Genomic DNA, 17,039 nt, shown 5'->3' on the forward strand with positions numbered 1-17,039 from the left:
TCTCTAATCTCACAAATGCAATTTCATGTAGATGCAGCAATTAACACGAAAATATGCTCTAACTCTCCTAAAATCTACATGCAAGAATCTTAGCTTGAGTTCTGAAAACACAGTTTATAAAGAAACCATTCTGCAGCCCAGTTAATTGATTAAATCTTTGGTTAATCGATTAACGAGATACAAAATTGTAACTGATTCAGTTTTCCAAGTTTTCTGTTCCAACTGCTTTTCAAAAACTTATGTTAATCGATTAAAAATCATCTTAATCGATTAACTGCATATTTCTATGTATATTTTTATCAAATACGTTATGCACTTAACTTATACATGTTCAACACTAAGTTTATGCCTAGGATGCACAGATAACATGTATATATATGATGCATGAACATATTATGAATGTCATATCTCAAAATAAAATGATTTAATGTATTATGTATATGAGACATGTATTGAGTTTACCTAATCCTTAGACTCAACCTAAACTAATTACTAGTCTAAGTCTATAACCAATCTTGAGGCTTAAACACGTTGATTTGCTGATGGTCTTCAAGCTCTTATGAAACACAAATTGTCCTCATCAAAACACATAGTGGACAAGCTTTCCAAAGTGCTCCTCTTGACATGCGCACTTTCAAAGTTTTCTTTCATATACTTCTTAATTCATCAAGAAGTTTCATCCATGGCTCTGATACCAAAAACAATGTAACTTGAAATTAATCATATCAACATATGAATAACACATTTCTATAAGTATAAAACATATACAAATTCTATAGTTATCATGCTTTTAAAAAAAAGAAATTACCATTATGATATATACATATTCATATGAACTCTTATGCTTAAAAACATAGAGCAATTATGTTATGTTTTAAACACATAAATAACATTATACTCAATTATATATTTGTATATATAAAGTCAATCATGATTTAAACAATATAAACACAACTTGTCATACAAATATAAATCAAATCATCTTATAACATAACATCATGCCAAAAAATGAATTATGCTATCAGAAAACATGTTAATTAAAATTGAATTCGCACTATATGGTTCCCTTATTATAATCTTTTTGTCCTTAACTACCAAGCCTTTAAAAACAATGGTGAGATATTCTTGCACATAAGTTCTATTTGATTTAGTTTATAACTCAAATAGAATATAATAGTGAAAAATGGAAAGAGAGTAACATCATACTAAGGCCTAAATTGAGTGCACATACTTGAGAGTTGAGTGTAAACAAGGTAAAAGGATGTGGTGAGGTTAAATTATTGTTAATACTTTTCAATCTATTCCAGCATGTTAGGTGAAGAACAAAAACCTCCGAGAGGTGGTCCTTTCGATTTTCAAATGTCAGCCTTAACTAAAAATTTGGAGAGACTAGTGAAGCAACGAAATGATGATCTCCATGAGAGGTTGGACGAAATGGAGAACTGATACAACCAAAAAAAATGAGCAAGAGAAGAAAAGACAATAATAAAGACTAGAGGCACAACCAGAATGAAGGAGTGAACCTGAAGTTTCTAACATTTTGATGCAAAAGTGGTCCGGACAAACTTGGAGTGGGAAATAAAAATTTAATGTGTTCTCTTGCAAGCAATATACTAAGGAGAAGAAGGTGAAGTTGTCAGAAACTGAGTACTCTTACTATGCATTAATTTGGTAGAATAAATATCAAAATGAGTGGTTGAAAAATGAAGAACCACTAGTAAAATCTTGTGTAGAGATTAGGAGAATCATGAGGAAGAGTTATGTGTAAGCTACCTACGACATGCAATTGCAACTCAAGCTCCAGACATTGTCTCAAGGTAGCCGAAGTGTTGAAGAATATTACAAAGAAATGGTGGTTGTTATGATGCGGGCCAAAGTGAATGAAAACAATGATGTAACTGTGGCTTGATTTTAGAATGGGTTGAATAGTGACATCAGAGATGTCGTGTAGTTAAGAGTATATGGAGATGGAAGACTTGGTACACAAAGCTACACAAGTAGAGCTATAGTTCCAATGCAAAAGTATTGTGAGGAGTTCTTCCTACTTCAACCCAACAAGATGGAGGGACAAGAACAAGAAGGAGGGAGTTGCATCCTCTAGTTCTACTACACTTGGCCTATGTTGAAATGTTGAAACTCTTGTCCTTTTGCTACATGTGATGAAACCTTATATTTGAAGTCAAATCCACTTAAAAGAATATTCACATTATATTCTCATAACATTATTCATAATCCACAATTCATCTAAATATCTAATGAATATTTATGGATATATTTATATGGATAGATATTCAATCCATCCAAAAAAAAATAAAAACAAAAATATATTTTTTTCTCATAAAACAACATGTAGACCCAATTTTGCTATGCAAACCTAATGTGCAAAATATAAACCAATGTTATTAATATTGTACCGGTCATCAAACTGATCATAATACTGATATAATAGTATGATGTTAGGTATTTCAATTGTGAATGAAGAAGTCTCACATTGGGCAAGAATGGATGAGTTAAAGAGCATATAAGTGGATGAACCCATAGACCTAATGCCTTAAGGTTTTGGGTCAAGATGTAGTGTCAAGTCCACTTATATGCTTCTTTCACTTAACCTATGGATGAAGATCTCCCAACAGTATGGTGATTCACTAATGGGTCACTAATTAAACCGAATACTGGTGAAGTTAGATATACATATATTTTATACTATTTATACTAATATTAATGTTGAAAAATCAATCAAGAAAATAATAACTATTTTTATTTATAGTACTAGTTAAAAAATTTATATTGTAGATCATGTTTTAGATGTATAAAAATATAGTAATTGTGTGTTTGATCATCCATACCAATATTTTGGTAAAAACCAATCATTTTCATTAAAAAAATAATTTTAAATGTAATCAGCAGGTATGATCCAATTGAAAACTGCTGGTATGACTAGTTTTTACCAGTATAATTGCATGGTCAATATAAATGTTGTATCATAGTGATATTAAGGTCGGTTCATCTGTTTACCGGTTGAACCGTCCGACACGAAGTGGTTTTGATATCAGTGATATAAACTACTCTTTTTCTAACAAAAAGATTCTTATAATAATAATTTTTTTTTATCAAAGCATTCTTTCAAAAACTTTTAGTGAGGATTGATATAATATTTTTGTGTCATAATTGAGCATACAAAAAATGCACGATTGCACATTACAATATCTCTGACCTCACTTATAATGTTGTCTTTCCGAACTTTCACATGTGAATTTAAATAGTGAGATTTTTCAATATTTAAAAAAAAATTAAATTGATTTTCAAAAATGCTTTATTAAATAATAGTTTTGAAAATGACTTTTTCATGCTTTGTTCAAATTTAAAAAAAAAAGGATTCAATATTCATTTATCAAATCCATTAAAATTGATATAAGGATGGAATGGATGAATTTGAATCTATTAGATATAGATGGATTGAATAGTTTAGAAATTTGATTTTATGGATTTATATGGATTGGTGGATGACTTTCTATTCATTTGTTATGATCTAAATCCATCCAATTAACACCCTTAGATATCATGATAAAGACATGGCAAGAGAAAAGAAACTCCAATAACTCAAAGGCCTACAAGGACAAATGAATAGAGCAAGAATAAAGACATAAAATGAGACATTGCAACAAGCTCTAGCAATAATTTATGAACTTTCCCCTAATCTAGAGAACTTTAACCACAAAATGTTGAATAATCTCAATTGAACACCCTTGACATATGTGGGATTCCAACACCATTTTAAGCATTTTATGTTATTAAATAAAGTTTACAATAAATCTTTTTGGGATGCCATATGGACATCTAAATTTAGCTTTTTTAATTGCTTCTTTTCTTTTTCACTATGTTTCAATTACGCTGGATGGCCCATTAGTGTGGAGCTCGAATTATTATATGCCTTGGTGGCTAAAAACCTTAGTTTTATTTTTCAAATAAGGGGTATGGCTTTTTGGTGGTCAATTCCAATCAGATTTCCTTCTTGTATTTTCATTTGTATCTTAGGGATGTTTCATCATCATTAAACCTTGTAATATTTAGTAATGGTGCATCAATGGTAATCACTGGATTTTGCTCGGATTTATTTGTGATAGAAAGTATACTCCTAGGTTCTTGACTTAACCAGATTAAAGAATTATAAAAGGAAGGTCATACCCTTTTGGTATCCCGAAGCTTATTTTCCTACCCTTGGAAATGGTACCACCATCCCCATCATTTTCATATTATATTTTGAATTTCCCAGGATCCATTTTTGTTCATGAAAGGTGAAACCTATATGCTATAATAACATGGGAGAATAAATTTGATTTATTTTCATTTCTATCCACATTCATACACTGTATCTGTGTTCCATAACCATACTAATCAGCCCCTAACTACATTACAACATAATTACCAATTGAAACATCAAACCCAATTCTTTTAAGAGAATAAAGTATATTCTCATATCATGAGATAATTTATCTATTCCAGTCAATAAAAGTATGACACATATACTATTTTATTTAGTCTTAAAAAATATTTTTTGTAAATGTTTCTACTAAGAAGTATGAGCGTTATGGAATAATAGTCAACTATCATGATAATAAGAAAGAAAAGGGAAAGGTCATGAGAAAGGGAGGAACATAATTTCTTACATGAGAGAGAAGAGAGTAGTAACTAACATGTATTTAAATTATTCTCGAGAGAATGAGTTAGGCGATGTGTGACTTACTTTCCAACATGCCCCCTCCACATAAGTCTGCCAGACCAAGCGAAGGGTTACCTTTGACTTATAACTAAAGGGCATCTTTAAGTCCATGACAACAAGAAATAAGTTGGGTTTTGACTCTGATATCATGTTAAGATTTTATCACAAAACTAATTGACAATGAGAGGAGTAGCCCAACATGTATTTAAAACATTCACGAGACAATGAGGTAGGCAATATGTGACTTACTTTCCAACAATGTTCATACTTTATTATCTTCTTGTATTTACATAGTAAGTGTGTCTATGAATTCCCACCAATTGGCCCCATTTGTTCACCCTAAACACCATTTTAAGTGATCATCATTTTAATGAACCAAATTGTAGGTGACACCATCACTTAAAAGGTCTTGCAATATCCTTACAAAATAAGGGAACATAAAAAATGCAAAAAGCTTTTTAAACTTTGACTCAATCTTATATTTTTCACTATTAATTTATTTGTTTTGTGATAATAGTTTCTTTATAATATTGTAGGTAACAAATTAATTCATTTTTATATGTGTGACTACCCTTTCAATAGTGAGGACATCTTTTATTCCAAATGCACTCTATGTACCATCGATTCTTATTGATCATAAAAATATTTAATTATTAATTTTGTAATATAAACACATTTTTTAATCAATCAAAATTAATGATACATTGAGCAACATACTACTGAAACAACATATATATTTCCCTTTAGTTTTATATACAAAATCCAAGACCTTTTTATATGTGAATATTAATAATGAAATTGACATAGGAAAGCATGAATTGTGATTGTTAAGTTTTTATAAAATAATCCCGTATTAAAAAGTTTTTACAAGCAATTAGATAGTAAGAGTAGAAGATGGAGAAAATAACACAATCATTTTACCATGTTTTACACTGAATAGCTTTCACCTCCTTCTAGCAAAAGGAATATTTAAATATTTGGAAAATTTATCTTTTATCACAAAAATCTAATCTTCATATATGTAATTTGAGAACCAACATTTCTAAGAATCTTGAATATTTATCTTTACCATAAAACTCAATTATATTCATCGTGAATCTCATTAACTCTTATCTCATTTACTAAATGGTTACAATTTTTAGCCTCAATTAAAACACAAAATCAAAATCATAACGTAAATGAAAAAAATTCATTCTGTTGAATGTAAATACCAATCATATCAATGAAGCTGATTATGGAAAATAATCAGACAAAAAAGCAAAATATAATCAACAAACAATATAAGAATGTTCACTGGTGCATCATCTAAATTGCCGGTGTAATAATAATATAATTATTATTGCCACTTAAATTCCAAACACCATTTTTTTCACAATAAACCCCACTGACAGAAACTCCCTCCTGTCATCTGAATCAAACCAATTCCCATTTTTTATACTATTAAGAATATCCTTACAATGGGAAACTGCAATGTTTGCATTAGATCAGATGTGATTGAAGACAATAACAAAGAACCGAACCGAAGAAAACCGAACCCGTCCTCAAACTCCAAACCGGTTTATTCAAGCGGCACAATCCGTGTTCTAAAGAACGTGATTCCACTTCCGAACGGAACCCGAATCAGCGACAAATACAAACTCGGCCGCGAAGTCGGTCGCGGCGAGTTCGGCATCACTTACCTCTGCATCGATAGGGAAACAAAGGAATCACTTGCATGCAAATCAATTTCGAAGCGAAAGCTTCTAACTTCAGTGGACATTGAAGATGTGAGGCGCGAGGTAGCTATTTTATCCACTTTGCCTGAACACCCTAACGTTGTGAAACTGAAGGCTACTTTTGAAGACAACAAGAATGTTCACATTGTTATGGAGCTTTGTGAAGGAGGGGAGTTATTTGATCGGATTGTTGCGAGAGGGCATTATAGTGAGCGTGCTGCGGCTGGCGTGGTGAGGAGTGTTGCTGAGGTTGTTAGAATGTGTCATGCTAATGGTGTTATGCATAGGGACCTCAAGCCTGAGAATTTCCTTTTTGCTAATAAGAATGAGAATTCGCCTCTTAAGGCTATTGATTTTGGACTCTCTGTGTTTTTTAAGCCTGGTATGTTTTATTTGAACTGAAAATTGGATAGGGAGTGTAACTTCTATATACACTCTATTTTGATTGCGAGTTTTTTAGAGGGAAAGAAAATGAAAGTTTTTGAAGTCATTTCACCAATGTATTTCATGACTCTCAAGCTTTCCCTTCACATTCCTTCCCCTCTAAAACTGAACTTACAAATAGATTCCATGTGTTTGCAAGTTGGATTTTGGAAAGGAAGTAAGGGAAATTGAAGACTTGAGATTCATCAGATACACTGGTTAGATGGCTTCAAAGCCTTCCCTTCCTTCCCCTCCAAAACTCAACTCTTACACAAATCCCAGAGACAAATTCATTTTCAAAATCTATCCCACACATTTGTTGTTATCGGGTGAATTTCAAATGAGATCTACTAAATTACAGAATCAGATTGGTCTACCTTCTATTCAATGGATGGGACTTGCACTTCACTAATAACGAGCGGTGTGTTGGACTAGATAATATTGAAAAGTGTGTGTTGCATCGTGCAAGAATTTGCTGAAACACACATTTATTAAGTTTTTGGGTTTTTTGTGTAATTTTATGAATTTTGCTTTGTATTTTTTAAGGGGAGAGGTTTTCGGAGATTGTTGGGAGTCCTTACTATATGGCACCAGAGGTTTTGAAGAGGAATTATGGGCCGGAGATTGATGTGTGGAGTGCCGGTGTGATACTTTATATTTTGTTATGTGGCGTTCCTCCATTTTGGGAAGGTAGTAGTGCTACTAATGTGCAAATGTCTTTGTGCTTGTGTTTTGTGAATTTCGCTTACTTCTGATTTGGGTGTGCTTGTTTGTGAAGATTTTCAATTTTGAAGTCATTTTTGTTTGTGGCAGAGACCGAACAAGGTGTGGCTTTGGCAATTTTGAGGGGCGTAATCGACTTCAAGAGGGAACCTTGGCCTCAGATATCAGATTGTGCTAAAAGCCTTGTGCAGCAGATGTTGGAGCAGGATCCTAAGAAGCGCTTGACTGCTGAGCAGGTGCTTGGTAAGTCATTTTCTGTTTGCACTATAGTACAGCCAATTTGTGGAGTGACTAGATGACATTCGAGGCTGGATTTTGAATTAATTGAAACTGTGTTGTTTTAGCAATTCTCTTTTTTTGACTTGTCATCCCAAAAACTCAGTTGTGGATCAATTTGTGGTTAATCATAACTATATGTTGTTCAGATTTGTGTTTTTATTAGATAATTTAGATTTGGGACTTGATGCAAAAGCATGCTAACTGTGTGTTTATGCATGAGTTTCTTCCTTCCTGGCAGATTCGTACATGTATTAGGAGTTAGGACACTATAAAATGTGGTGGAGAAACTGGTGAGCAGAGAGCCTGTAAAAGGGGGAGATATAAGAAAGAAAACTTAAAATGAGATCACTGCTCTTTATCTTAGAATTAGTGAGGACTGGGGAAAGAGTTGGTTATTGTTAGGTAAATACATTGAGGTTGGGTATTTTTCCGTTAGAGTGTCTGCTTGGTTGAGTAGGTGGAAAGCGGAAAGGTGGAACATTTGGAGTGAAAGTCAGTCTGTTAACACTTTCTTGGAATGACAGTATTGTTTTTGTAGGTCATAACTTTAGTTGAAAATTGTTTTCATTCCTGCATCTATTTTTCACATTCTCACTTACCACCTACTCAACTAAGCAAAGTCTTCGTTTGTGGATTATATTGAAGAGGCTTCTACTTGTTGCTTCTCTTGGGCTAGCTAGGAAGCCATAACTTTGAAGTTGATTGATTTCAATTATCAATCATAAGCTAAGCTGGACTCATTATTTTTTCTGGGTTTACAATGGAACAATGTTCCCCAGTTGCCACTAAGTGGGAGCCTCATGCACTAGGCCGCCCACAAAGGAACAACTTTCTTTCAGTTTTTGTCAGACTAAGACAAATATATAGGTGGGAGAGGGAAGAAACTCACTCCTTTGAAGTTCAACAGTGGCATTTATGGTCTATTATGTTTTTATTTTCTTGAGAACTTAATAGGATGATCTTATGAGCCTAAAAAATCAGAATATTATATCAGTTTGAAATACCTGTGGATATTGTTTGGCTTTTTCCTTGCTTTAAGGTCATATTCCCATTCTCACCTGGACACTTTGCACCATTCCTCCTCTCCCTTCGCTATAAAATAAACTAGTACAACTTTGTATGCATATGACTTAGGAGGCTGAAACTTAACATTAAGTCTACCTGATGAAGAAAGTGATTCTGAATATTTTCTGTTCTTAATTGCACTTGCAGAACACCCTTGGCTACAAAATGAAAAGAAAGCTCCAAATGTTCCATTAGGAGATATTGTTAGGTCGAGGCTTAAGCAATTCGCAGTCATGAATAGATTCAAAAAGAAAGCTCTGCGGGTTAGCATCTATTATGGTTTATGCTTGATTTTTTACTCAACTCTGTATGATAGAAACAATAAGGAAGTTGAAATGTTGCTGATTTGGGTTTCTTTGAATGCATGCTACAGGTTATTGTAGAGTACTTATCTGTTGAAGAAGTAGAAATAATCAAAGATATATTTACATTGATGGATACTGACAATGATGGAAGAGTAACATTTGAGGAACTGAAGAGTGGGTTGAGGAAGGTTGGTACTCAATTGGCTGAACCAGAAATAAAGATGTTGATGGAAGTGGTAAGCTTCTATAATTGTATTCATTTGTAGTATAATTGCTTCATAAAAAATCTGGTCAGAGTGCTACGACAAGTCTATGATTATTAGTTAATCTGATAAGCCTCTTTGGAATCATTTTTTGGACACATGTTGCATGATTTCTGATAGAAACTAGAAACAAATAGAGATAAAGTAGAGAAGAAATTTAGATAGAATAGTGCAGAAACTGAGTATATTAAAGTATACTAGACACAAGAGTGTATCCTGGACAGTATTTGTATTGCAGTAAGGAAAAATCAGAAAAACAGTAACAGATAAGTGTCTCTACCCTGTGACAAGAGTCACCCCACAATTCCCAAAATGATGCCCCCATTCACGTAGCCTTCTCCTCCTCTTTATTCACCTTCTTTCTGAATCTTCTCTCCTCCTCACACCTTGCCATGTGTCCGGTTAGTTAGAGTCATGTGCAACAAACTCTTTTCCTTTTGTGACTAATTTACCCCTGCTTCTGCCTTCTTTTATATACCTTTGTAATAGGAGGTCCATCAATACCCTCCCCAACGAGTAATACCTTGTCCTCAAGGTGGAAATCAGGGAAAGTATCTCGGATAAGTGCGTAATCCTCCCAAGTGTTGTCATGTTCTGGCAACTCGGTCCATTTGAGTAAAACCTCCATACGACCACTCAACAATTTACGGCATGCCAAGACTTTTTCTGGTCTCACTTGTAGCTCCCAGTCCTCTGTTAATCCAGCAGGCAGCTGCTGACACGGTGCAGAAGTCGGAGGGGCTGTTTTGAGCTGAGATATATGAAACACGGGGTGGACCCGTGAGTACTCCGGAAGCTGCAATCTATACGCCACTGCACCAATGCGCTCCACAATTGTGAAAGGTCCATAAAATCGTGGACTTAGCTTCTCATTCATCTTCTGAGTTAGGGACCGCATTTTGTATGGTTGTGCTTTAAGATACACCATGTCCCCCACCTGAAATTCCAGCTCTCTCCTTTTTTTATCTGCTTGAATCTTCATCCGTTTTTGAGCTCTAATCAAATTGGCTTTGAGATCCTCAAGGATGTTGTCCCGCTCTCGTAATAATTCATCCACTGCTGCCACTGGAGTACCCTCACTACGGAAAGGTATAATTGATGGTGGGTCACGCCCATATAAAACCTTGAAAGGAGACATGTTGATGGAAGCATTGTAGGAACAATTAAACCATAATTCTGCCCAAGGAAGCCACTGCACCCACTGTTTGGGACAACCCGTCACAAAACAACGTAAATAAGTCTCCAATGTGCGGTTGATAACCTCTGTTTGGCCATCCGTTTGAGGATGATATGCCGAACTGAAACGTAACTTGGTGCCCGCTAAGCGAAATAATTCCTTCCAAAACAAACTAACCAACACCCGATCCCGATCTGACACAATAGAGGTTGGAAAACCATGTAACCTGATGACTTCCTTCACAAATGCTTGAGCTACTTCTTTGGAGGTATAAGGATGGTGTAGAGGAATGAAATGAGCAAACTTACTGAGACGATCTACAACAACCATAATAGTGTCGACTCTGCGAGCCTTGGGTAACCCACCGATGAAATCCATGGACACATCCTCCCACACATGACTAGGAATTGGAAGTGGTTGAAGCAAACCTGCTGGTTTAAGAGATTGATATTTGTTGTGTTGACAAACAGAACAATCCGCAATGAATTTCTCTATGTCTCGTCTCATACCGACCCAATGAAAAATCATGGCTAGCCGTTTAAAGGTTCTGACCACACGCGAGTGACCTCCCTAAGGAGAAGCATGGAACTCTGTTAGCAGTAAGGGAATACGGCCAAATTTTCCTGGCAGCACCAAACGACCTTTATACCATAAGCACCCCTTTTCCACCGAATACAGTGGATGAGATTTTGGGTCCTTGGTTACTTCTTGCATGATTTTCACCACATGTGCATCGGCTAAGATCTCATCTGCTAGCTCGATCATATCCACATTAGTAACCATAGAAATAGAATTGCATTCCATTACTCGGGACAATGCATCTGCTACCCGATTTTCCGATCCCGGTTTGTAATGGATTTCGAAATCAAACCCAAGCAGCTTGGTTACCCATTTTAATTAATCTCCTCCCAACACGCGCTGCTCTAATAGAAATTTTAAACTCTTCTGATCGGTACGAATAATAAAATGGTGTCCCAACAAGTATTGACGCCACTTTTGAACTGCAAAAACAATAGCCATGAGTTCTCTTTCGTACACCGATTTGAGTCTTGCTCTTTCTGATAAAGCTTGGTTAACAAATGCTAAAGGTCGCCCCTGCTGCATAAGGACTGCCCCTATTCCAAAACCAGACGCATCGATCTCAATTTCAAATGGCACCGTGAAATCAGGTAGGGCCAAGGTCGGCAAATTTTCCATGGCTGTTTTCAACTTATCGAAAGCCAACTGGGCCTCTTCCGACTTCTTGAACCTGTTCTTTTTGAGCAGTTGTGTCAAAGGTCGTGCAATAATACCATAATTTTGTACAAAACGACGATAATATCCTGTAAGACCCAAGAATCCACGTAAACTGTGTATGTCTCTCGGAAACGGCCATTGACTGACTGCTGAAATTTTATCCGGATTGGCCCTAATTCCTTGACCCGAAATTAGATGTCCCAAATATTCCAATTGTTCAGCCCCAAAACAGCACTTCTTGTAATTTACCCATAACGCATGCTCTCGAAGAGTCTGAAAAACCAGTCTCAAATGATCACAATGAGTACTCATATCCCGACTATAAACAAGGATGTCGTCAAAGAAAACAAGAACGAACTTCCTCAAATATGGTCGGAACACATCATTCATAAGGGCTTGAAATGTAGACGGAGCATTTGTGAGTCCGAAGGGCATGACTACATACTCATAGTGACCTTCGTGTGTGCGGAATGCTGTTTTCGGAATATCCGCCTCCTTCATCCTGATTTGGTAATAACCAGACTTCAAATCCAGTTTCGAAAACAGTGTACCTCCCCCCAACTCATCCAGCAACTCCTCAATTATAGGAATTGGGAATTTGTTAGGTATAGTGACACGGTTCAGCGCTCTGTAATCCACGCAGAACCTCCAGCCCCCGTCCTTCTTCCGCACTAAAATCAAAGGGCTTGAAAACGGACTCACACTGGGTCTGATCATCCCTGTCGCCAACATCTCCTTAACGAACTTCTCAATTTCTTCCTTGTAGCTATGAGGGTGCCTGTAAGGACGTATGTGTGGGATCTCTGATCCTTCTTTCAATACGATAGCATGATCACATTTTCTTCGAGGAGGTAACCCCTTGGGTTCCTGAAAAATCACAGTAAACTCTTTTATGATAGGTTGAATACTGTCTGGAATGTTCCATGTTGTAGCGTCCAGGACATTCATCATCCCAAACTCCACGTAGTAACCTTCTGCTTCATTCCTCATCTCCTTTATTACTGCCTTAACCGAAGCCACAGTTCTGGACAGCGCTGGGTCTCCCCGAACTTCAATCATTTTTCCATTATCTTGAATTTCCAGCAAGTAGTGGCCCAAATCGGCACTGAACTTCCCAAGGCTTTTTAACCATTCGAACCCCAAAATCACATCCACTCCCACCAGCTCAAACAAATAGAAATCTTGGGTAACCTTTAATGTAGGTAGTTGCAATTCCACCCCCTTACAAACTCCTTGGCTTCCCATTCTTTGTCCATTTCCCACTTCCACAAAGTATCCTTGTGTGTTCTCCGTCGGAATTTTTAACTCTTCCACTATTCCCGGCGAAAGAAAATTGTGAGAGGCACCAGAATCCACCATCACTATTACTTTCCGCCCTTTTATTGTTCCCCACAACTTCAGAGAATTTTTTGACGTCATTCCGGCTATACTACTCACATTAAGTTGCAAGTTAACCTCATCTTCGGTCTTCTCAGCAGCATTGTCTTCCTCTTCTTTTTCTTCGTCTTGACCGAGTAAGATAACGTGAAGCTGTTTGTTTCGACAAACATGACCAGGGAAATATTGTTCATCGCAACGAAAGCAAAGGTTCTTCTTCCTCTTCTCATTTTCTTCTTCCTTTGTCAATTTTTTGAACCCTACCCCTCTCCTGTTTGCAGAAGAATTCTCCCCCTCATGAAAACCAAAATTCCCTTTTGTGTGTGCAACATCAAAACGACCAGAAGTGGTAGAGTGGGCTTTTTCTTTTGGCCCAAAATTTTGGTTGACTTCTACGTTTGACTCCTTTTGCTCTTGGGCCCCAGCCCATCTTCCAGTTAATGCGGGTCGGTTGAACCCAACTCCATGGTTTTGGATAAACGACCCACTGGATCGCCCCAAAACCCTATTTCTTTCTTCCACCTTATGAGCCATCTCCATTAACTCGTGCAAATCCCCTGAACTCATTAACCTGACTTCCGCCTTGACATCTTCTTTCAAGCCATTCATGAAAACTCCTTTCATAAACTCCTCATCCGCAAAACGTAAAGGAGCCGAGCGGAGCTCGAATTGTTCCCGGTACTCCATCACTGACCCCCGTTGCCTCAACCCCATCAAAGTTTCATATGGGTTGTCTGACGCTGACATTTGAAACCGACTCATGATTGCTTGCCGAAACATGGGCCACCTTACCGCCACCGTCATACGTGACTCCCACCATTGGTACCAGTTCAGAGCCTTCCCTTCAAGACAAACCACGGCTGTATCCACCTTCTCATCGTCGGGAATTCGATTGATTTCGAAGTATCGCTCAACTCGATACACCCAACCGTGCGGGTCTTCTCCGGCAAAATAAGGTACCTCTACTCTCCTTACTCTTTCATCTCTTCGAACTTCACCTTCCCCTCGATATTCCTCCCTACGTCCTCTCCCTTCTCGATCACTATTTTCCCCACTCCTTCCCTTCCCATCATCCTTATCTCTCCCACTGCCTCTTCCAACCGATCGGTCACAGTTCTCATTAATGCTTCCATTTGTACTCGGAATATTTCTTGAAGGGATGATTGCATTCCCTCCATTCTTTTTTCCACGTTGTCCAGTCTATTGTCCATTCTTGTCGATACCATCTAGATGCTCCCAAGATCGGGAGCTCTGATACCAACTTGATAGAAACCAGAAACAAATAGAGATAAAGTAGAGAAGAAATTTAGATAGAATAGTGCAGAAACTGAGTATATTAAAGTATACTAGACACAAGAGTGTATCCTGGACAGTATTTGTATTGCAGTAAGGAAAAATCAGAAAAACAGAAACAGATAAGTGTCTCTACCCTGTGACAAGAGTCACCCCACAATTCCCAAAATGATGCCCCTATTCACGTAGCCTTCTCCTCCTCTTTATTCACCTTCTTTCTGAATCTTCTTTCCTCCTCACACCTTGCCATGTGTCCGGTTAGTTAGAGTCATGTGCAACAAACTCTTTTCCTTTTGTGACTAATTTACCCCTGCTTCTGCCTTCTTTTATATACCTTTGTAATAGGAGGTCCATCAATTTCTAAGAAGAGTGTGGTTATTTCTAAGAGTGTGCACTTTTATAACAGAGTATCCTCTCGTCTCCTGAGATTTTCTCTTTCTTATTTACGCCATTTTGGCCTCACGTCGCATACCATCATATAGATTTCAGATTTAATATGATAGTAGGATCGAAATTAAGTCTAAATTCTACTTATAGAGACTTTGCTTTAATGTTTGATATTTAAAAAATGACGCTAGAGATTCTTTCAGGACCAATATCACATGAATTTTTTGTTTCTTTTGTCGTTATTTTTTAGATGCCCAGGCCTTGACTTGAGGAAAGTGGTTCCAATTTATTTACAACCACACCTACTTTTCTCTAAAGCTCCTATCTCTGTTGCTTTCATTTGAAGTGATTTTCATGTCAAATTATTTTGCTAGTCTTCCTTTATCGTGGACTTATCGATTGTATTTGTAATAGAAAGTTGACAGTCAAAGATGGTTTTCTTTTGCTCTCATTTACTTAGGCTGATGTTGATGGGAATGGAGTACTTGACTACGGAGAGTTTGTAGCTGTGACGCTTCACTTGCAAAAAATAGAGAATGATGAGCATATCCACAAAGCATTCAATTTTTTTGACAAAGATGGGAGTGGGTATATTGAGTTAGGTGAGCTACAGGATGCATTGACGGATGAATCGGGAGAAACAGATGTTGATGTGTTGATTGACATCATGCATGATGTCGACACTGATAAGGTTTGACTTTTATGCAATTTACTTATATTATTATAGCATTACTCTTTGTGGATTCTTGGGCAGCTTTTGGCACACATGTTAGAACAGAATAGAATAGAACATATTAGTTCTATTGTATGTTTGATATATTTATGAATAGAATATAACAAAACATGAAACTAAAATGGAACATTTACCCTTGAAAGGGACTAGTAGGAGGTGCATTCTTTGTACACAACAAAAGGGATATTTTGGTTCCACTAAAACTGGTTGAACCAAAGAGAAGAGAACAGAATATCCCGTTCCATTCTGTGCTGTATACTATGTTAGGTACGGACGTAGTATGCAGCATAGGATGACTGATGCTTCAATAGTATATTTACAAAGAATGAAGTTGGGAAATTACATTTATTGGCGCGTCTCTTGTTCCATCTCATATACTCATTCTACTTGTTCTGTATAAGTCTTTCCAATGATTATCAAGTTTATGTTTCTACTTTATAGGATGGTCGTATCAGTTATGAGGAGTTTGTTGCCATGATGAAAACCGGAACGGACTGGAGAAAAGCATCTAGGCAGTATTCAAGGGAGAGATTCAAGAGTTTGAGCCTAAATTTGATGAAGGATGACTCACTTCAGCTTCATGATGAGATTAGTGGTCAAGGTGTAGTCGTTTGAGTGCAGTCATTACTTTCTATAACCTTGATTCTCACAAAGTGTCTCTTGTTTTCTTACTCCTTATTACGAATCTGTTTGCGAGTTGAGTTTTGGAGTTGAAGGAAGGGGAGTCATCTCACATTCTATGACTCCCAACTTTTTCCAGTCCTGCATTACTCTCCAAAAACCAACTCACAAAAAGACTTGTACCATGCATGATAGCAAGTTTCGAGCTGTTTGATGCTTTGAAGCTTACTAAAGTGCTTACCTTCTGTTAGATATAGCTGAGGTTTATGAGTCGGAGAGCTGCAAACACTAAAGATGGTTTATAGCTTGTGTATAGAATATAGATTTAGCCTTTAAATAATCTATTTAAAATTGATAGTTCACGCCCTTTTGGTGGTTGTCAATTTTGTTTTCAAAAATTTAAAAACCAAACCTAATTTTAGTTTTGTAATGCAAGTTAAACTTTTTGATGCTTGTTTTAAAAAACTTGTAACATTATTATTTGGTGGTCTTCACCTCTTATGCATCTTATATTATTGGCATTAAGATATTGTCCAGTACTGGATCCTCTAGAATGTGTGGAGAAAGAAAATTTTACAAATTGTAGAATTGTTTAATTAAAAGATAATTAAAGATTTTGACCCTTAAAAAAATTGGTACTACGTGTCAATATCTATACCCAATACTGAACTTTTCAGTATTAGAGATGATATGCACTCTTATTATTGTTATTTTCTTTGATA

At 36.4% G+C, this 17,039-nt stretch overlaps 1 protein-coding gene across 1 annotated transcript; it reads left to right on the forward strand.

Moving 5' to 3' along the window:
* Positions 1 to 6,073: 6,073 nt before the first annotated feature.
* LOC109341614 (calcium-dependent protein kinase 10-like) lies at positions 6,074 to 16,779 on the forward strand. Its single transcript, XM_019579555.1, has 7 exons — positions 6,074 to 6,817; positions 7,405 to 7,548; positions 7,672 to 7,824; positions 9,073 to 9,188; positions 9,299 to 9,466; positions 15,424 to 15,654; positions 16,138 to 16,779. The coding sequence occupies exons 1-7, from the start codon at positions 6,178 to 6,180 to the stop codon at positions 16,309 to 16,311; spliced, it is 1,626 nt and encodes a 541-aa protein (XP_019435100.1). The 5' UTR covers positions 6,074 to 6,177; the 3' UTR covers positions 16,312 to 16,779.
* Positions 16,780 to 17,039: the final 260 nt, after the last annotated feature.

Source organism: Lupinus angustifolius, unplaced genomic scaffold (assembly GCF_001865875.1).
Source record: "Lupinus angustifolius cultivar Tanjil unplaced genomic scaffold, LupAngTanjil_v1.0 Scaffold_523, whole genome shotgun sequence".
Taxonomy (NCBI): domain Eukaryota; kingdom Viridiplantae; phylum Streptophyta; class Magnoliopsida; order Fabales; family Fabaceae; genus Lupinus; species Lupinus angustifolius.